This window comes from Phocoena phocoena, chromosome 13 (genome assembly GCF_963924675.1).
Source record: "Phocoena phocoena chromosome 13, mPhoPho1.1, whole genome shotgun sequence".
Lineage (NCBI taxonomy): Eukaryota > Metazoa > Chordata > Mammalia > Artiodactyla > Phocoenidae > Phocoena > Phocoena phocoena.
In genome coordinates this window covers 90,165,641-90,186,057 of record NC_089231.1, presented here as the reverse complement: position 1 = coordinate 90,186,057, position 20,417 = coordinate 90,165,641, and the positions used below count along the sequence as shown (strand labels likewise).

Genomic DNA, 20,417 nt, shown 5'->3' with positions numbered 1-20,417 from the left:
CTGCATGCCACGACTAAGACCCGATGCAGCCAAAAATAAATAAATAATCTTTAAAAAAAAAAAAAAGGAAGTAATCTTGTGAAAGAGAATGTGCCGTGTATCACACCCCGAACAGCCTGTCTTCACACAGGTGGCGGCGGTGGCGGCTGTGGCAGTTTCATTCACCACTTTATCCCAGTTCTTAAAACTGGGTTGTCTGCTTGCTTCTCTCTTCAGCCAGGCCCGAGGGTCAGCAGGGGAGCCATGGGTGGAGGAATCGGCTGGTGTCCTGTCTTGGCTGTGGGAGGGCACCAGCTTTCTGCCCCCGTCCCCTCGGGCCCTCTCTCTGTGGGTCATGGACAGGATGGTGACGGGGACGATGGCTTCTCTCCAGGGTGGTGGGCTTGCCCGCCGAGGCTATAGCTACAGGTTATCCTGCTTTTTAAAAAATGCTCTGTCTTCTGGGCCCAGGCTGACATGTTGGACCAGGAAGCTGCCTTTCTGCAGATTCAGGAGGCGAAGACGATGGTGGAGGAGGACCTGCAGAGGAGGCTGGAGGAGTTCGAAGATGAGAAGCAGCAGCTGCAGACGACAGTGGCCTCGGCGGCGGCCCTGGAGCAGCAGCTGGAGCAGGCAAGCCCCTCGGGCGCTCTTGTCGCTGCCCTGGGGCTGCGGCCAGCCTCACGGGGCTCGTTGGCGCTGGTCTGTCCGTCACGTCGTCAGACCCGGCGGGGGTTCACTTCAGCTCGTAGTCTCCTGTGCCGCAGCTTTACGCAGAAGGCTGCCTCCAGAGCATCGTCCAGACTGTTTAAAACCCAAGCACGGAAGAAGTACAAACTCTTGGGACACGCGGTGTTTTCGTTCAAGCGCGGTTACATTGACTATGGTTCCTTTTTTCCTAGGTGAAGCTGACTTTGCATCAGCGAGACCAGCAGCTTGAGGCTTTGCAGCAGGAGCACCTGGACCTGTTGAAGCAGTTCACCTCGACGCAGGAGACTTTGCAGAGCAGGGAGCAGGCCCTCGGGGACCTGCAGCTACACTACGACGAGCTGCAGGCCAGGCTGGATGAGCTGCAGGGGGAGGCCGCTGCAAGGGATGATGCCATCCGTTTCCTGCAGAACGAGAAGATCGTCTTGGAGGTGGCTGTGCAGGCAGCCCAGAGCGGCAGGGAGGAGTTTGATAGAGAGGCAAAATGCCTGGAAGAGGGTGCCCAGGGCACGTCAGAGACTTTAGAGCAATTGACACAGGAATTAGCCATCAAGTCCAGCCAGGTAATGCAGTTTGCTGTCACTTTGTTACAAGTGGAAATCACATATACAAGAAGTAACGCTGATTGTTTGGTCCTTTGTTTTGTTCTTTATTTGAAACATGGAAGAACGCTTCCAGGGGAGGGCCCAGGGCTCAGCTGGTGAGGGGGCCCACAGCAGCTGATGGGGTACTTCCGGTCCTAGGTTAGTGGCTGGGTGTGTAGATACCTGGCTGGGAACTGGGAACCGAGTTGTTTGGGGCTTTGAAAGTAATCTGCCAAGAAACACCAGCTTCAGTGCACCTGTGAGGAGGAGCTCAGACCTGGGAGAAGCAGCGTGGGGCTTTGGTTCTTTCCTTCCTGACTGCCTGACCCAGTGCAACGCCCTGGATGTGTCGGCAGGACGGTGGGTGAGGGTGGGAGACGGCCGAGGGTCCGGGTGTGTGCACACGTGACCTAGCACACCACACCCGGGAGCTGCCATGCTATGATGTGGGTGAACAGTAAACAAATACAGACGGAATGAGAAAGCTGCAGGGTGTGGAGGAAGTAGAGTTAGTGTCGGGAGTGGTTTTGTCTTCGAATCCAGCTCCATGAGCGTCGAGGACAAGAGGAAGTCGGCACGTTTTCCCTCCAGGAAGTAGGTGCGATTTCTCTGCAGGTGCTGACCCATCTGTAACCTTCTAGGACAGGAGGCACGGAGGCAGGTCTGTGCACGCGTGTCCCCCTGAGGCACAGGGCCCTCCCGGAGCCATCGTGTAATGTCTGCACACGTGTCCCTCACAGGTGGAGCACCTGCAGCAAGAAGCTGCCTCCCTGAAAAAGCAGGCACAGAAGACAAAGGAGCAGTTTCTTCAACAGAAGGTGAGAACGTGGGGTTAGTTTGCCTTCTCTGAAACAAATGCATGAAGAAAATCCTGTACGTGTAATCTCTTCACTGGAAGAAAACAATTCAAGAAGAAGGTAACAACTAGCCTCCAGCTTTTGTAAGGCACTTCACTGATTCTGAGATACACTCCTCACCCCTCTCGTTTCTATGCTTCTGAAGTCAGGTGCGTTTTCAGGGTGGGGTTGGCTTCCGCATCATGCGGACATGCCCTGCCGGCACATCAGAGTGCATGCGTGCTGCTTCCACAGCGGCCGGGGCTCCTGCGTAGCGTTGCTTTCAAAAATGTCGCACCACGATCCAGCACTGAAATAAGGCACTTCACGTTCGTGAAGCCAGTTCTGCTGTCTGAGGAATGAGTGCAGAGCACCGCCAAGGGTCTGAGGAAGGGGCAACCGAGGGCGTCGTAAGCGGTGGTGGGTTTTATCACTTGAGATGCGAGCGGAGTGCCTGTCAGAAGCCAGGCAGGGCAAGTGGAGTGGGAAGGAGTTGCCGCATTCCCCCGAGGAAGTGAAGCAGTCAGGCCCCCAGCGGCTGGCATGGCTCCCCTGCCCATTACCCAGTCCTGTTTAGGTGTGTGTCTCAGTGAGTGGTATCACGGATTTGGTGAAATATATATCTTCAGCCCCAGAAAGTTATATAGATAAGTGGTGAGCATTTTTGTTTAAACGGCTTGACCCCTTGGAAGACCCGCCCCACGGGCTGCAGCTTCCGGCCTGTTGGGCAGGTGATGGTGGAGGCCTACCGCCGGGACGCCACCTCCAAAGACCAGCTCATCGGCGAGCTGAAGGCCGCAAAGAGGAGGCTGGACTCGGAGGTGAAGGAGCAGCGGCAGGAGGCCGTCAGACTTCAGGGGGAGAAGAGGGCCGCGGAGGTGCAGCGCTTGCACCTGCAGAGGGAGGCGTCACAGGCCCGTCAGCAGGTGGTGGATCTTGAAGGTCATCTCCAGTCCACGCAGAGGGAGCGCGACGAGATGGAGACGCACTTACAGGTCTGGGGATGCCTTTGACTTGTGAAGGTTCAGCCGAACGGGCCTGGGGCTGTACGGTGGGTGGGGCGGGGCCTGTGGAGCTCAGATCCAGACAGAGGAGAGCTGTGGGGGGGGGGGCGGTTCCTGAGATGGTCTGAGCGGGCGTTTGAGTGGGCGCTGGAGAGAGGCAGCAGGGGGCACGGGGACGTGGGCCGGGCCGCCTGCAGCAGCTGCTTTGGGCTCTGGGCTTTAAGGGCGGTGGGGCCGGATTTGCTGTGCACACACCAGGGCCCCCACGGCCGGTGGAGTCTGTGAGAGACAGTGGTGGCTGTGCCGCTGAGGGTGTCTGGCACGGGGCCGGGGAGAGGGAGACCTCAGGCCGGATGCCTGCAGCTGAGGAGTGTTTCTGAGGCAGGCGGTAGACCTGGGGAGAGCGATGGCAGGGTGTCAGACTGAGGGCTGCATCTTAACGTGTGACGTGTCAGAAGTCCCACGGAGGGCCGGGCAGGGTCCAGGGAGGCAGGTAGGCTGGAGGCCGCAGCTAAGAGCCGTGAGAGTGCAGGCAGGACAAGAGGGCCTGGAGGCTGTGGGGAGCCAGGGGCTGGTGGGACCCCTGCAGCTGTGGGACGCAGGGCTCGCGGCTGCGAGGGCCGAGCCGGTCCTGGGGGGACGGTGCTCATTGCACAGGGGGAGACGGGGCAGCGGGCAAGTCCAGGAGGGGGCGTGAGGCTACCCCGAGGTGCTGGGAGGAGCTGGGGAGGGGACCGGGTGGGAGCCGTCGCCTGAGGCGTTCTCGTTGGCAGCTCTTCCCGCCTGTCCCACCAGCAGCCTTGACACGGGCGGTGCAGGACCCTCGGCCTCCGTGCAATGGCCGCTTATCGTGGGGTCCTCCGTGCCCTGCAAGGCGGCCTTGAGAGGAAGCCAGTCCCACATTTGGGCTTCAGGTGGAAGGCTTGGCACTCCTCATTTTGTCTTGTCCTCCCTTTATTTGAAGTCTTTGCGGTTCGATAAAGAGCAGGTGGCTGCTCTCACGGAGGCCAACGAGGTGCTCAAGAAACAAATAGAAGAGCTGCAGCAAGAAGCCACGAGGTACGCGGGCGCGGGGCGTGTGCTGGCGGGGCGCCGGGCGCTGGCTGTGAGCCGTGCGGGCCCCCCCAGCACTGTCTGTCCAGCCCTTGCTGGTCTACAACAGGTGGCCTAGGAAGTCAGAGTCCAAGTTTAAAGCTGGAAAAGTGATTCTGTCGTGATGTGACGGTTACACGTGGATGTGCTAACACATCCTTTCACAAACACTCCCCATTTGTTTTTGTTTTCATTTTCATTTGACTTTTCGTGTCAAGCGCCTGTGGCAGCGCCCTTCGCACCCCCAGTGCACTGCCCAGGGTGGACACCTGTGCCCGTCCTCACCCGGCCCGCGCCAGGCCTTTCACCCCCATTGCATGTCCCGCACCGCTCTGCTCTGTCAGCCGCTGATGTACTGTGAGCCTGAGTGTTGGGTTCCTTGCTGCTGGTCAGGAAGAGCGCTGGAAGCTTCCATCTGGTAGGAGAGGAGTCTTCTCTGTCTCCACAAGGTGGTTTAAGCAGCTCCGAGAGGGGAGCAGGACAGAAGAGAGCACGGTGCTGGGCTCTGTAGGGGATACCCACCGACCGCATCCTGGGGAGCTGGGTTCTGGGCAGCGCGGTGCTGGAGAGGGCGGAGCTGGGGTGTGGCAAGTGGGTGGGGGCGAGCTGAGGCTTCCCTCTGTGTCTGCCGCGCCCCAGGGCCATCACTGAGCAGAAGCGGAAGATGAAGCAGCTGGGCTCAGACCTGAGCAGCGCACGGAAGGAGATGAAGACCAAGCACAAGGCCTACGAGAACGCCGTGGGCATCCTCAGCCGCCGCCTGCAGGAGGCCCTCGCGGCCAAGGAGGCGGCCGAGGCCGAGCTGAGCCAGCTGAGAGCCCGGGTGGCCAGTGGCGGCAGCGACCACACCCTGCACGTGGGTAACCCGCTTACTCCGCCGGTTGCCGAGAATCGGTGCAGGGGGCTGCGGGGGCATGACGTGTACAGGCACCTCCGAAACCCTCTCAGGAGGGTCTAGAAAGGAGGTGTGTGGGCAGCGTTTCTTCAGAATACCTCGCGGTAGCAATGTGACCGGGGGCTCTGACGCTGCGTTTGACCCCTGCGAACGCGTGCGGGGCGCTCGCCCTGCTGGCCCCGGCCCTCCTCATGTCTGGGGAGGAGGTTCTGTGAGCGCCATGCGTGGGGTGTGAGAAGGCTTGGGGTGAGGGTCGAGAGGTCCAGGACAGCCTTTTGGACAGGTGGCGTCTGAAATGGTCTTGCGTGACGGCGGGCATCTCAGCAGAGCGCTGCTCCTGTGTGCTGGGTCTGGGGGGCACGGGGCCAAGTAGGGGTCTGGCTGGAGGGGCTGGGAGCCGGGGTCGGGGGGTTTGGAGTGGAGCTTCCGTGTGACAGAGAGCGAGCTGAGACCTGGCCACCATCCTGTCGGGAGGACCCAAGGCCAGGAGAGGCTGTGACGGTAGCTGAGGTGATGGGAGCCAAGTGCAGAAGGCGGTGGGAGGCGTCTCGGAGGCCAGCACCAAGGGGGGGCAGGTTGCTGATGGCTCTGCGACAGACGGCCCTTGAGGTGGACAGCATGTGCGACGTAGTGGAGGGAAGTGCCTGTGAAAGGCTCGGGTCCAGGAGGAAGAGGGACCTGCACACGGTGAGGGCTGAGAGCCGTGGGAACTGCTCTTCCCCCCATGGCGTCCTGAGGCGAGAGAGAGCCTTTTGCTTTGGGTTATTGTTTAGGGTGGGGGACCGGCAGCAGGGTGGGCACGCTTGTGTGTGTGTGTGTGTGTGTGTGTGTGTGTGTGGAGGGGGTGTATGCACGTGGTGGAGGCTCTCAGGTCTCCTCTGGGCATCACACTGTCACTCTGTCAGTCACGAGTGTCCTGGTCCCCAGATCCCTGCAGTCTGGATCTGACCACCTCCTTTTCCTTTGGCTAGTGGGTATAAAATTCTGTGTTTTGTTTATCACCCACCGATTTGAGTCATTTCCCTTATGCTTAGTAATCGTATTTTTTTCTCATCTTGGTTCCTCTCTCCTCTCAGTTTAAGAATTCGTAAGTTGGAGGACACTGTAGCATAGCGTGGTCTCTTGTAAAATACATTAATTCCATATTCCCTGTCACATGCTTACTTTTTACACTGGGAGGGGGAGAACTTACTCAGTTGCAATTTCCTTTTTACTTTAAAATCTCTGTCTGCTTAATTCTTTCACTCACATGGTACCAGCAGTGGGTGTCACCGCCATGCAGTCTGTCAGCCCTTGCTGCACAGCCGGAGGCAGCTGGGCAGAAGCACAGCCTGGGAGCCAAAATCCTGGTTCAGCCTGTGCTTCGGCCCTGGTGAGGTGGGGTCTCAGGCAGCTCACTCACCTTGCTGATCCTCAGTAAAATGGAGGCCGAGGAGGACCAACAAGGGCCTACCGTGCAGTGCAGGGAAGTCTGCTCAATATTCCGTAACAGCCTAAGTGGGAAAAGAGTTTGAAAAAGGGTAGATACAGGTATATGTGACTGAATCACTTTGCTGTATACCTGAAACTAACACAACGTTGTTGATCGACTCTACTCCAGTATAAACTAAAAAGCGAAAAAAAAAAATGAGGCCGATGGGGCTTCCTTGGTGGCGCAGTGCTTGAGAATCCACCTGCCAGTGCAGGGGACACGGGTTCGAGCCCTGGTCCGGGAAGATCCCACGTGCCGCGGAGCAGCTGAGCTTGTGTGCCACAACTACTGAGCCTGCGCTCTAGAGCCTGTGAGCCACAACTGCTGAGCCCACGTGCCACAACTACTGAGCCCACGTGCCCAGAGCCCGTGCTCCTCAACAAGGAAAGCCAACGCAATGAGAAGCCTGCTCGCCGCAACTAGAGAAAGCCCGTGCACAGCAACGAAGACCCAACTTGGCCAAAAATAAATAAATAAATAAATTTATTAAAAAAAAAAAGTGAGGCCGAAATGAGGTAAACGGTAGAGCCTCCCTCATTAGGACGGCTCTGTGGAGAGACACCTGTGAGGTGCTCAGATCAGCGCCTGCCCCACAGCAGCAGCAGGAAGAGTGTGTGTGTGTGTGCGTGAGCACGTGTGTGTGCACGCGTGTGGCATTGGTTACATCGTGCCTGGTGCAGCTTACTTGCCACAGACGGTAATTGGTAGCTCTTATCTTTCTGTGTTTTCAAAGCATTAAGTGAGAAAGTGAGTTTGTGAGTCATTACTGTGCGGCTGCCCGGTAGCTGACTGCGTCCTGTGAGGGAGAGGGAAGGCTGCAGAGAGCCGATCACCTGTCGCGGGTGGTTGCAGCCTTGCGAGGTCGGTGCCGAGCCGGGCTATGTGTTGGGATCCGTGACCAAACCCACCCTCCGTCCCGGCCCTCAGGAGCGGGTCCAGGCCCTGGAGGCGGAGCTGCAGGCTGTGGGCCACAGCAAGAGGATGCTGGAGGGGGAGCTGCAGGAGGTCATCGCGCTGACCAGCCAGCAGCTGGAGGAGCAGCGGGAGAGGGTGCTGGAGCTGGAGGACGAGGTAGGCGGGCGCCGCGCGGCCCCACGTGCAGGGCGGTACCGCTGGCCGGGGCGCTCGGCCTCCGCCCTGCGTTTCCGGGGCCGTCGGCCGCTTGCCCGGGTCTCTGAGCACCCGCCCTGCCGGAGCCGCGCTTGCACGCACTGCAGCGGGGCCCGCTGCGCCCTCTGCCTCTCCGGTGTGGCAGACGAGACACCCGGCTCAAAGGGGCTCGACCCTTTAGAGGAATTCCACGTAACTCTCAGTCCCAGACGGTCATGGCTTCGGGTGTTGCCACACGAGCAGCATGGTGGTGTCACCTAGGGCTCTGCACAGGGTCCCAAGGTGGCTGTCGGGAGCTGCGGGGGTGCGTGCACAGTTGACAGTTGTCTCTCACTCTCAGTCCGGGCCCGCCTGGGCTCCGACCCTGGGTGTGCTTCTCCGCAAGCCCACGGTCCCCGGGGGGGAGGGCTGGGCTGTCGGCTGTGGGTCCACGAGAGAAGGGGCGTGGCCGCGGCTACCTTCCCAGCTGTGAGGCGAGGGCCCTCGTGTCCGGGGCAGTGCTCGCCTGTGCGTTCTTGCGGGTGGTGTTAGCTGTTCAGTTCCTGGTGTGCGAGCGCTCCATGAGCCAGAATGGGCAACTCCCTGATGTCACGGTGACTTTGGTTTGTTTCAGCTGCAAGAGTCCAGAGGCTTCAGGAGGAAGATAAAGTGCCTTGAGGAGTCGAATAAGAAGTTGGCTCTGGACTTAGAGCATGAGAGAGGGAAGCTTATGGGCCTTGGACAGTCCAGCGCGGCCCTGAGGGAACACAACGGCATCTTAGAGACAGCTTTAGCCAAGAGGGAAGCAGACCTGGTCCAGCTAAACCTGCAGGTATGGAAACTCCTTTGCAGCAGGAGACTTGCTGCAGGCGGGGCAGCCCTCCGAGGGCTTCGGCTGTGTGGTCTGCACTTGGTCATCACAGCCACCTACCTGCAGGGTAAAGGCCAGAGAATCTGCTGGAGTCGCAGCCCCTCTGCCAGCCCTGAGGCGGGGGTGGATCCGGGGAGCCTGTGTCTCCCCGCAGCTGAGCTGTGGAGGGACTAGGCTCAGCCCATGAGGTTCCTTGTGGGTGGGTGACTCCCGGAGGGTAGAGGGGACCTTTCCCAGCTCAAGGCAGTCATGCTGTGCGTAAGGGACTCTGACCCGAGGGCCTCCTGTGATTCAGCACTGGGGTTCAAATCCCAGCGGGGCTCTCCCTGCAGACCCCGTTGTTAGCTCCTCCGCTCTGCAGCCCCTCTGGGCGTTTCAGGGAAGTCTTCAAATGGTGTTCAACAGCCCATCCCAGCCTATGCCTTGAATTCACCAGATTTTAGAGCGCCTCCTTAGTTCCCACCACTCCTGCCCCTGGCAGCCTTGCTACGGAGGCGATTGCGTTGATAACCCTGGGTTTATATGCATCTTTTGGGTTCCTAACGAGATGCTTGAATATGATCATACGGTTGATGATACTCCTGTGATCTGAGATCTCGGTTTTGCACACGGCGTTCTCCACAGGTGGGATTCTCACTCCTTTCCTGGCTTGTACCCTTGTTGGCAACATGTCGTGATATCTTGAGCCCCCGTGACGCTAGACTCCCCGGGCGCCACCACCCCCTCCATCTCCATCTCCAGTGGCACTGATCAGGGTGGCCCCTGCTTGTTCCCAGGGCTCTTCAGGCTTTGGAAGTTTGAAGTCCTTCCTTCCTTACCACTCTTGGAATGTGCTGTAGGTGCAGGCAGTTTTGCAGCGCAAAGAGGAGGAGGACCGCCAGATGAAGCAGCTCGTCCAGGCCTTGCAGGCCGCGCTACAGAAGGAAAGGGTGATGGTGCACAGCCTCAAGGAGCAGGTGTGTGTCTTCCAACCGGCTCCAGATTGCAGCCTCATAGAGCCTCCGGAATGTAATTTTTAAATGTCTGAAAACTGAGTATTAGTACCCTTGACAAGAGTTCCCTTCCAGGAACTTAGCGTGTGAATACCTTTACTGACGTGTCCAAGGACAGGGTATCATCATGGGGTTGGCGACAGCGAGGCTGGAGAGGGCCCCCTCCCTGTGCTCATCAGTGAAAGAGTGTGTGCCGTCGTGTGGCTCTAAGATATGTGCACAGAGCTCCGTAGCTACGTATTTTGCTGGGGAAAGATGCCCTGCACGTAGTGTGGGGTTAAGAAGCAAACTGCAGAGTAGTATACGTTTATTTGTGTTAAAAATGCAACCAAGATAGGTGGTTCTGGAGACCCATGGCCATGTTCTGCATTTGGAGCAGTCTTCCTGGCTCAGGTGTTCACCAGGGCATCAGGTGGCTCATCCTGCAGAGGGCCCTGCCCTGGCCACCCTGCGAGCTAGAGTGGGCCTCAGGCCGTGCACTTTAAAATTTTTACTGTCATGATGCCTCGTCTGTGGTTTCTGTAAAGCTCTTTCCCTGTTAGACTGTCAGCTTCCTGGGACGAGGTCTGCGGCTTGTTTACCCTCATGTCCCCAGTGCCTGCACAGAGCAGATGCTCAGAACATGTTTGTCATTGGCGCATTCATGCGTGTGTAGGTGCATGTGACCTGGGCTTTGCCACATTCTTTAAAAATTTCTCCAGGAAAGTACACTAGAGATAGAAGGAGATACTTCTTTATTTCCTGAGTGAGACAGTAAGACATTCTTTTAAAGTAGGACTAGTTTTAAGATACGTTAAGAATATTTTAACGTGAACGATTATTGGCTTGTTCTTGACTCACGTTTGCCTCGCCTGCAGCTGACGTTTTATCCTTGCGTGGAGTTGCTGCACGTCTTGTGGTTCCAAACTGAGTCAGCAACACTCCCTACTTTTCTATCCCCACCTTCCTATCTTTTGCTCTGTACTCAGGTATCACTTAATAGTTTTATTCTGACCTTAAAGACGTAACTAGGAGATTTTTAACTAAAGGTGCTGGAGGGATAATGTATATTTCACTTTGATTTCTTTTTTTAAGGGCAGTAATTGTAAATGATGCTTACTTATTCCTCTAAGTGCGTTTGGTCTGATTGTCTTGATCGTAAAAATAGTACATGTAGTAAAAATTTTTAGTGTGCACGGAGATTAAAGTACAGATCATCTTGAATCTCTACCTAGTGACAACCACGGCTAATGTCTTCTATTGGAGTTTTTTTTCCATTCATGTATGAGTTCTTTCTATATTCATCTGTAATACACTATAAATATTTTTACTAAACTTCTTTGAAATGAAGTGCTTGCTAGTGCAATCAGGCAAGAAAACTAAACTGTTGGAAAGGAAAATGGAAAATTTCATTACATTCTGATAATTTGCTTGTTTTCTCAGAAACCTTGAGATAAACTGTTGTTAACTATGCAGAAAGCTAGTTGCGTCCTAATGGATGACGAGCAATAGCTTTCTTACAGTTATTAGATGGTATGTGATAGAGAGGCGGGTTCTTCCCAGATACGTGAATTGTGAATGCATGTAACGAGAAACATGCAGATATACTTGAGGAAGACTGTAACCACTGCTCAGACCAAGAAAGTTGGGCACATTTGCTGGCTCAGCAGGTTCTGCTACCACGTTGCATGCTTGAGGGCCAAGCGTGTGTTCAGTACTTTCATCCTTGACGGGGACCTTGGGAGGCTTTGGAAGGAAGGCCTGCAAGAGCAGCTAGGATGCAAGGGGTTGGGTGGCGGCCTCCACGAACCCGGGCACGTCCTGTGAGGCTGCGCCTCTGTCCTCGGTGACGCAGTGTTCTTCTTCCCAGGTTGCTGCCGCCCAGGGGGAAGCGGGGCACAACCGCCGCCATTTTAAGGCCGCCACCTTAGAGCTGAGCGAGGTGAAGAAGGAGCTGCAGGCCAAGGAGCGGGAGGTGCAGAGGCTGCAGGCGGAGGCAGATGGGCTCCAGTGAGTGCGAGAGGGCGGGGCCGGGCGCCACCACCCCCTCCATCTCCAGTTAGTGCCTTCAGCGCACCAGGGCCCCCGTGTCCTGGCAGATCGCTGAGTACTCTGCAGGCAGATCCGAGAAGGAGAGAGAGATCCGATTGCTGTCTCAGGATGCCGCAGCTTCCGTCTGAAGCTTTGGCCTTGATGCCGTGTGCTCCCACTCTGTGCCCTGCTGGTTCTTCTCTGAGAAGAGAGAGCCCTCTTCTCAGAGAAGACCCAGTGCAGACAAAAATAAATTTAAAAAAATAAGCAATGAATAAATTTATTAAAAAAAGGCACACAGTTAGCTCTCCCACTCGGAGGCTGACGCCTCCGCCCCTTCCCTGAGGGTCCCCGCCGTCACACGTGGTCTTCGAGACGCCTCCCCAGCTCCCCTCGGGCTTCCCTTCGTTGTGGTGCGCAGCTCCCATTGGGGTGGCCTTGGTTCGCACCCGTGCGGGCACATGTGTTGGGCACTGCACGTGCATCGGTCCCTCCCATCCTAATCCGTGAACTGGCTCACAAAGCATCCCTCCCCGGGGGTTGTGAGGATTCGTTGGGCTAGTGCATTGCAGAGCTCCTAGAACAGTCCCTGCCCAGGGTGAGCAGTATGGGAGTTTTTGTCATGATGCGTGTCCACCCAGGACATGTAACGTTCAACTGACAACATTTTTGAGTGGGAAGGTAATTGGAAGAACGCTGTAATTTCACTCTTCCTTGTTTTTTATGCTAGGATTCAGGAGGGGAAACATTTCCAGGAAATAGCACAGTTCCAGGCAGAGCTGGCAGAGGCCCGGACCCAGCTCCAGCTCCTACAGAAGCAGCTGGATGAGCAGCTGAGCAAAGAGCCCATAGGAAACCAAGAGGTGACCCGCCGGGGCGGCTTTACATCTCCAGTTAACAGGACTTACAGAGCTAGACTCTGCTGGTTGACACATTCACTTCATTCTCTGCCTTCTTGGAAAGGGATATTTATTTTTTCTAAGTATGATATTAAATGATACGCAGAGATATAGTTAGAGCAATGTTATAATGCAAGAAAGCCATTTTAAAATTCTTTTGGTTGTGTGACTTTTTCCCTTCTCTAGATGGAAAATCTCAAATGGGAGGTGGATCAGAAAGAGAGAGAAATCCAGTCCTTGAAGCAGCAGCTGGATGTGACTGAGCGGCAGAGTAAACAGGAGTTGGATGGGATACAGCAGTCAATGCAGGTACGGGGCGTGTACGGGGCGTGTACGTGCCCTGGCAGCACTGCAGCAGCTCCTCCCTGGACTGTGCCAGGCAGCGTGCTAGGTGCGCAGCAGCAGTTCTCAGTGGCTTGAATGCTCCCAGCAAACCGTTCTGCAGACATTATCCCATTTCAGAGAGAAGCCCAGGTCAGGCAGCTGAGGGACGCTGAGCAGAGACCAGAGCCCCAGGGCCCCACCCTGGGCCGAGCTGTGCGGTGTGTCCCAGAAACGGGATCTCATTAAGTCCAAAAAATGAGACAGTTCCATTCGCCAATCTGTGATAAGCTTCTCTACGAAGAAATCTAGGCACAGTCTTGACTGCGCGAGGAAAGGGTCGGGAACGTGACTCTGACTGGGATTCCTGCTTGTAGGTGGACAGCTTGAGATAACCAGAACTGACTTGTATTCTGTCTTAGGAACAGTTAGGCTTATTCTAGTAGCTGATCTTGGAGTTTAAACAAGGGTTGGGTTCATTGTCAGATGTGGACGTGGGAATGTTACCGGCCCCTCGGCAGAGGCTCTGAAGTGTGGATGGGAACGTTGAGGACAGGACTGTAACCAGATTCTCCGCAGTGTAGACCCGTGGAGAGGAGTGGCAGGGGGAGGGGAGCGACTCATGAAGGCTGAGAGTTCCAGCCCCTTGGAATTGTGACGTACAAACTAAGATTTGTGCAGTGTGTTTAAGACCTTTCAGTTGTTTTTTTTTAACTAATGTGAGTTATACATTTACCACTTTTTAAAAAAAAATTATTTAGTTTTTTTATTTTTGGCTGCGTTGGGTCTTTGTTGCTGTGCGCGGGCTTTCTCTAGTTGTGGCGAGGTGGGGCTACTCTTTTTTTTTTTTTTTTTTTTGCGGTACGCGGGCCTCCCACTGCTGTGGCCTCTCCCGTTGCGGAGCACAGGCTCCGGACGCGCAGGCTCAGCGGCCATGGCTCACGGGCCCAGCCGCTCCGCGGCATGTGGGATCTTCCCAGACTGGGGCACGAACCCGCGTCCCCTGCATCGGCAGGCGGACTCTCAACCACTGCGCCACCGGGGAAGCCCGGGGCTACTCTTCATTGCGGTGCGCGGGCTTCTCACTGTGGTGGGTTGCAGAACACAGGCTCTAGGCACGCAGGCTCAGTAGTTGTGGCTCGCGGGCTCCCGAGCGCAGGCTCAGTAGTTGTGGCGCACTGGCTTAGTTGCTCCGCGGCACGTGGGATCCTCCCGGACCGGGGCACGAACCCGCGTCCCCTGCATCGGCAGGCGGACTCCCAGCCACTGCGCCACTGGGGAAGCCCCAGACCTTTCAGTTTTAAAAAGCTATGACTTTCTCTCTTTCTTTAGAATATTAAATCTGAGCTGGAGGTGGTGCGGGAAGACCTGTCCCTGACCCAGAAAGACAAATTCATGCTTCAAGCTAAAGTGTCGGAACTGAGGAGCAACATGAAGACGCTGCTCCAGCAAAACCAGCAGCTCAAGCTGGACCTGCGGCGGGGAGCAGCCAAGGTGGTGCTGGGCCACCGGGCGGCTGGTGGGGCTCCGGGGACGTGCTGGCGGGAGGCTGGCAGGCTTTCCAGCCGGTCAGCCAGTCACAGAGTTACGTTAACCAACACTGAGTGACGGTTGTGTGAAGATAGATGACGATGGGGTGTTCTCCTCGGACCACAGGCCAAATCTTTTTAATTTAGAGCTTTTTCCAACAGAGTGTTTGCCTCTTTCTATGAATTTAGATGCCATTTTATTGTACTGTGCTTTATAAAGCAAATGGGGGCATGGTTTGCTTGTGTTAACAGGAGCCCCTGGGCCTCTAGGCGAGCCCAGCTGGGACACAGCAGCTGCCAGAACAGGCTCAGGGGCCCGGGGAGCCCAAAGCAGCCATCATGAGCTCTGTTCAGGTTATCTGTTTACCCACCGTCTGCTTTTCTGCTCAGTCTATGTAAATATTTTGCAGGTGCAAAGAAGTCGCGTAGATTCGGAGGTTTATTTAGCACGGTTTGTTTATCTGTGGAAAAAGTTTGAAGTCCTAGGAAGGGGAGTCTTATGAGTTGGAAAATTGACTTAATTTCTTAGGGAAACTCAGAGTCAAGGCCATGGTCTCTCTGGAAAGCTCCCACCGTGAGCTCTCATTTAGGGAGCTCTCGGCAGCTCCGGCCTCCTGAGGAGCCAGGATTGTAGTGTTGCTTCATTCATTAGGAAGAAGGTTTTCTATTCAGCCAACATTTCTTGAACCCCCGTGGCTGCCAGCTCTGCTGATTTAGAACGAGTGGGAAGTGCTTCCCCAGAGGCCCAAGGGGAGCTGGGGAGGCGCCTTGAAGACCGCGTGTGATGGCGGGGACCCTCGGGGAAGGGGCAGGGACGTCAGCCTCCGAGTGGGAGAGCTAACTGTGTGCCTTTTTTCTTTTTTAATAAATTTATTCATTTTTTATTTTATGTATTTATTTTGGCCATGTTGGGTCTTCGTTGCTGCACGGGCTTTCTCTAGTTTCCGGTGAGCTGGGGCTACTCTTCGTTGCAGCGTGCGGGCTTCTCATTGCGGTGGTTTCTCTTGTTGCGGAGCACGGGCTCTAGGTGTGCTGGCTTCAGTAGTTGTGGCACGCGGCCTCAGTAGTTGTGGCTCACAGACTCTAGAGTGCAGGCTCAATAGTTGTGGCGTGCAGGCTCAGTAGATGTGGCTCATGGACTTCAGTAGTTGTGGTACATGGGCTCAGTAGTTGTGGCTTGCGGGCTCTAGAGCGCAGGCTCAGTAGTTGTAGTGCACAGGCTTAGTTGCTCCGTGGCATGTGGGATCTTCCCGGACCAGGGCTCGAACCCATGTCCCCTGCATTGGCAGGCGGATTCTTAACCACTGTGCCACCGGGGAAGCACCTAACCGTGTGCTTTTAAAAACAGAGAAAGGAGCCGAAGGGAGAAGCCAGCTCTTCCAGCCCCGTGACGCCGGTGAAGATCCCTGACTGCCCCGTGCCGGCCTCGCTTTTGGAGGAGCTGCTGCGGCCCCCGCCTGCCGTGAGCAAGGAGCCCCTCAAGAACCTCAACAGCTGCCTCCAGCAACTCAAGTATGACTCTGCTCTGGGCTCCGTCTCGTAGTCTTTACAAATAAGTTGCAGGTCTCAGTTGGAAGAATCTTCCCTGTTGCCAGCACCGCACCGTGGTGTTTCTTGGCGAGCGGCTCCGTGGTGTTTCTTGGCGGTGGGCTGGTCCCATGCCTCTCCCTCCATCTCCAAGGTGGGAGCTGCCCGGGGATAAATGACCCTGCATGCCAGGCAGTGGGAGGCCCGTGTCTGAGGCAAGGGCAGGTGTGGCTCTGGCCCTGTGAGCGGACGCCCTGCAGGACAGACCCTCGGCTCTGTGTTTCCCACGTTCTCCCCAGTTGGCCTGTCGGCCTCTGTGTGGTACACAGGAAAATGCTCAGAGTCTCTTTCGTGCTGTTCCAGGAGAGAGGCTCGACGGGCCCCCGAGGGTGTGCGTGAGCGACCTGCCGTCAGGGCCGGGTCCGAGGTGGCCAGCTGTCTCTGGGGGGGACAGCGCCCCCGGCTGTCGTCTGACCGCGCGCCTCCCCTGTCTCCCCAGGCAGGAGATGGACAGCCTGCAGCGCCAGATGGAGGCTCATGCAGTCACTGTGCACCAGTCGTTGTCCTCGTGGACTCAGGGGGACCCCGCCAGCCCCTCCCGCCTGGGCGATCACGCCAACCCCAGAGGAGACACGGAGCAACACGGGCAGAGCGGGGCCACGAGAGAGCACTTTGGAGCGGTGACCGCCGAGCATCCCCACCCCGAGTGTTTGTAGCTGACCGCAGGAATGCTCTCTCCTCCGTGTTATTTATTTGACTGTGTGCTCTATTGTCTTTCTAAGAGATGAAAGTTAAGTTTTGCATTGGCCGTTACAAGGAGTAAAATAACAAGTCGAGAGCCGAGAAGTGATGACAGTCATTTGCAGGTCGCAGCCAGCTTTTCCCACGAAGTGACCAAATCTTAAAAACCTAATCTAGGGCTCAGCGAGACATTTTGCATGTGTCTGAAGGGTTATCTGCGGAAGGAGGCATCTTAGGCCTGACCGTAGACGCTGCTCTCGGACAGCCGCTGGTGGAGGCGTTGCGTGGCTGCGTCCGGCTTCTCACTTTCCTGTCTGATTCAGAAAGAGCTTTCCTCCCTGCAGGAGTGAGACCTCGTTTGCACCTTTGGTTTTTATTTTATTTTGTTTTGTTTTCAATAGCCATCTCTCCGTAGAACGTATATATAAATACCGGAAATCATAATCTAATCTTTAAAAAGTATATGCTCGTATTATTTAAGAATGACCCGAATTGTCTTTTTATTGATTGCCTTTTGAAAATCTGCAGTTAGGAAGTAACGTATGTGTAGGATTTAGGAATGTCAGAAAATTATGTTTTAAGAAATGTAATTATTTTATTTACCTTCTAAAGCCAAATATTCTTAGGCAGAAGTGCTTTGTTATTTTAGTTTCACTTAATTTTGAGGGTCTTTCCTTGCCATGAGTGCACAACGCCCACCTGTTTGACCCCTGGCCCTGCGTGGCCTCGCTCACCTTGGCCAACCCCCGGGCAGGCCTGATGGCCACCAGGACGCCCACATAGACACCACGGTCAGCACACGCTGACCTGATGCGTGAGGCATGGGGAGAGGCCTCAAGAGGTGGGGGGGGGGAGCAAGGAGGAGGGGCAGGGCCAGGGCTCCCGCGGGCTCCAGACCAGGGAGCACTTTGCCCTGTGTGGCAACGTCCACCAACGCCTGTGTGGTCGTCAAGAGATATGCTGGCTTCTGTGTGGTGACAGCCTTCAGAAGGGGGAGAAGGCCCTTGACCCTCTCATCTGGAGAGCAGCGAAAGGGGCAGGTCAGCATGAGAGGGTCTCCCGAGGTTTACCTGAAATCAGACACCCCAAGTGTGCGAGGTCCCGCCTAGAGTGACTGTGAGACTCGAGGTTTGTAAGCTTGCCCCTAGTTTGCTAAGATGATCTAAAATAATGTTCATTGTTCCAAGTTAGAGAAGAGAAGGGTCTGTGTGGCCCCCTGTGCAGGTCGGCTGGTCTGAAGATGAAGTGTGTGGTGTTACTGATCAGGCCAGACATGCTCGTGTCACTGCATCACCTGGTTCTCTCTTGTGGAGAAGACAGCGTGGTGTTTTTAATCTGCTTGTGTTCTCTCACAGTATGCTGTTAGAAGGTTAATTGATAATATTAAAGTAGCATTAATCACAAAGATGTTTAGTGTTTAAAAAAATTCCCCAGCAAGTATTGGAACGTCTAAAATATGTATATCATTTGTACAGGGTTAATCTTGTTAATTATACTTGAAAACTTTATTCTACTCTTCATTTTAAGTTGGAAATCGTTTTTGACAAAATTGTTTTTGTACCATTGGAAAAGAAAAATGGTAATTTATGTTCTTATTTATTTTGGCTGTGATATCTTTTGTTTTAATTCTAGAGCCAAGAAATCACACTTAGCCTCATTTTGTAGCTGCTTTCTCTCTCCTTGCTGAGGTCTTCCAGAAAATCAGTGTATCTTCCTTAGGAAAGGATAAAGGAATCCTGAGTATATCCATCAAGAGAAAGCCAGTCTCTGTTCCCCACGCCTTTTTCCTTTGTCGAGTCACCTCCGTGTGTGTACGTGCGTGCGCGCGTGTGTGCGTGTGCATGTGTATGTGCGCGTGTACGCGTGTGCGCGCCCTTAGCAGCAGTGCCTCGTCTGGGCTCCTGCTGTCATCTTGTGCCAGCTTCATCCTCTAGTTCCGTGCGCGCCCGGCCTGCCTCTGGCCTGAGTGCTCAGGCTGCTCCCCTCCCGTGTCCTGTGTGCGCCCCTCGTGCTGCCACGTCTGGCCTGTAGGTCCCGACCAGGGGCCCTTGTGTCCGGGCTTCCTTAACAGATCACCCTGAAGGGGGACGTTGGACTGAATCACCTGCTCTTCGTTTGCTGCCGGTTTTTTCTCTGAGGGGCTTTACTGGTGCTCCTGTCTCCCAGAGCTTGATTCTTTAGGGAACAGCGTCGGAAATATTCTTCCGCTGTGGGCAGAAGTGGGAATTAGGAACTTCCTCATGGAAAACAGCAGTCCACTCTGGAGCACGTGTAGAAACACGTTTGCTGTTGCGCTGTATTTGTGTATGTTGTTCATCCTCGTGTCCTCACTGGAGAGCATGTCAGCTTGGACACTTCGTGATGTTATGACTTGATTTTCTTATGCTCCTAAAATAACTTACTGTGCGTGGTTATTGTTGATTTTTCCACGGTACACATCAGATAGATGCCACGGATCTTTTAGATTTACATGCCTTTGTTCTACTATTTGGAAGCTGTAACAGGCAGTGTCTTTGATGAGACGTGAAACTGGCTCACACTCTGGCCTGGGGTCCAGGTGCCAGGGTGGGCCTCGAGGAAGACAGCCTGTGGAATGCTGCATTAGGAAAATTCTCACTCAACTCCTCCTCGGTTTAAAGACTTTCCTTGGTATAGGGATACTGCAAAAGCCATGGGCCTGCAAGGGCACCGTGACATATATTCCTACTTTTCTGAGTATTTTTTTAACAAAAATTAAATGTCGCGTGTAAAGATTGCTAGTAGTGAAAGGGACCAGCGGATCTGAAGGAGAAATGTCCTGGAGCATCCCCAAGGGCCGTGATGTGCACAGGGCGGGGCTTGTGAGAGTCTTCTCGGAGCCTCACTCAAGTTCACTCACTCCCCGCAGGGCGCCTCTCAGTGTATGGTGGTCTCAGGTTATAATAGGATCCTTGACAGGAATGCTTCAGAGGATCTAGAAAACTCGGTGGTTTTAAGTTATTCATGTTTAATAAAAATTTCCTCATTAAAAGGGAGTCCTCAGGTTGGGGCTATTCAGGGGAAAAGTGTCACCGTGCAGAATGAATTGTAACTTAAAAAGCATGTTGATTTTTTATAAATTTAAGTGTGCTTGGGGATTCCTTGAATTTTGTGCAATAAACTATTTTTTCTTAAAGATTTTTATATTTCCTTGGGGTGCTTTCATTTTCATGTATATATTTTGTCATAACTGGGAGTAACTTTTATCTCATGTTGTTACCAACTCTGTTCAGATAACTGAAGAGAATTTTCTTCTGCCAGAGTTTCAGATGGCCGCGAAATCTAACTCCTTGTGGCTGCTGTTGACCACAGCAGGAGCCAGGCGTCTCGCCGTGTTGCTTCCTCCTTCACCCGCACTTCACTTGTTACCACACGCCAGTAAGTACGGAGGTGGGAAGCGTTCACAGGAGGACCGCTCATTCACGGGGAACCGCTCCTGAGGCTGCGGACGCACTGCACGCGTGCTTCCGGTGTCGTCCAGCCCCCAGCCTCCACTGACTGTCCCTCACCTGCAGCAGTGGGACTGTGACTCCGAGTCGCAACCTTGTGGCTCCCCAGTCTCACCTGCCTTCTTCATCCATACTTCATTTTTGATCAGCGAGAGCAGACCGGATGTAGATTCTTCAGTTAAATGTTATCACTTAACCAGCATGGTAAAAAACGTACAGAAAAGGAGCAGTAAACCAGTGGTCACAGAATTCAATTTTGTGGTGGGTTGGACACATGTTTTCTTGTGTCTCCACCTCGTGAGCTTCTATAACCAAGGGTCAGGTATTACGTGTACCACCCAGACCTAAATGAAGATGCTCTGACCGCCTCCTGTTGTGGCCTTAACTTCCTGAAGTACTGAG

General features: G+C 54.6%; 1 protein-coding gene across 1 annotated transcript in view; it reads left to right on the top strand.

Moving 5' to 3' along the window:
* GOLGA3 (golgin A3) overlaps positions 1-16,523 on the top strand; it is a 35,804-nt gene extending 19,281 nt beyond the window's left edge. The window contains exons 9-23 of the mRNA XM_065889547.1: positions 451-612; positions 882-1,250; positions 2,012-2,089; positions 2,839-3,102; positions 4,076-4,170; positions 4,843-5,059; positions 7,497-7,640; positions 8,293-8,490; positions 9,369-9,485; positions 11,371-11,510; positions 12,262-12,394; positions 12,617-12,739; positions 14,084-14,248; positions 15,629-15,792; positions 16,307-16,523. Of these exons, the coding sequence (XP_065745619.1) occupies positions 451-612; positions 882-1,250; positions 2,012-2,089; positions 2,839-3,102; positions 4,076-4,170; positions 4,843-5,059; positions 7,497-7,640; positions 8,293-8,490; positions 9,369-9,485; positions 11,371-11,510; positions 12,262-12,394; positions 12,617-12,739; positions 14,084-14,248; positions 15,629-15,792; positions 16,307-16,523 (2,586 nt within the window). The remainder of the gene's footprint in view (positions 1-450; positions 613-881; positions 1,251-2,011; positions 2,090-2,838; positions 3,103-4,075; positions 4,171-4,842; positions 5,060-7,496; positions 7,641-8,292; positions 8,491-9,368; positions 9,486-11,370; positions 11,511-12,261; positions 12,395-12,616; positions 12,740-14,083; positions 14,249-15,628; positions 15,793-16,306) is intronic.
* Positions 16,524-20,417: the final 3,894 nt, after the last annotated feature.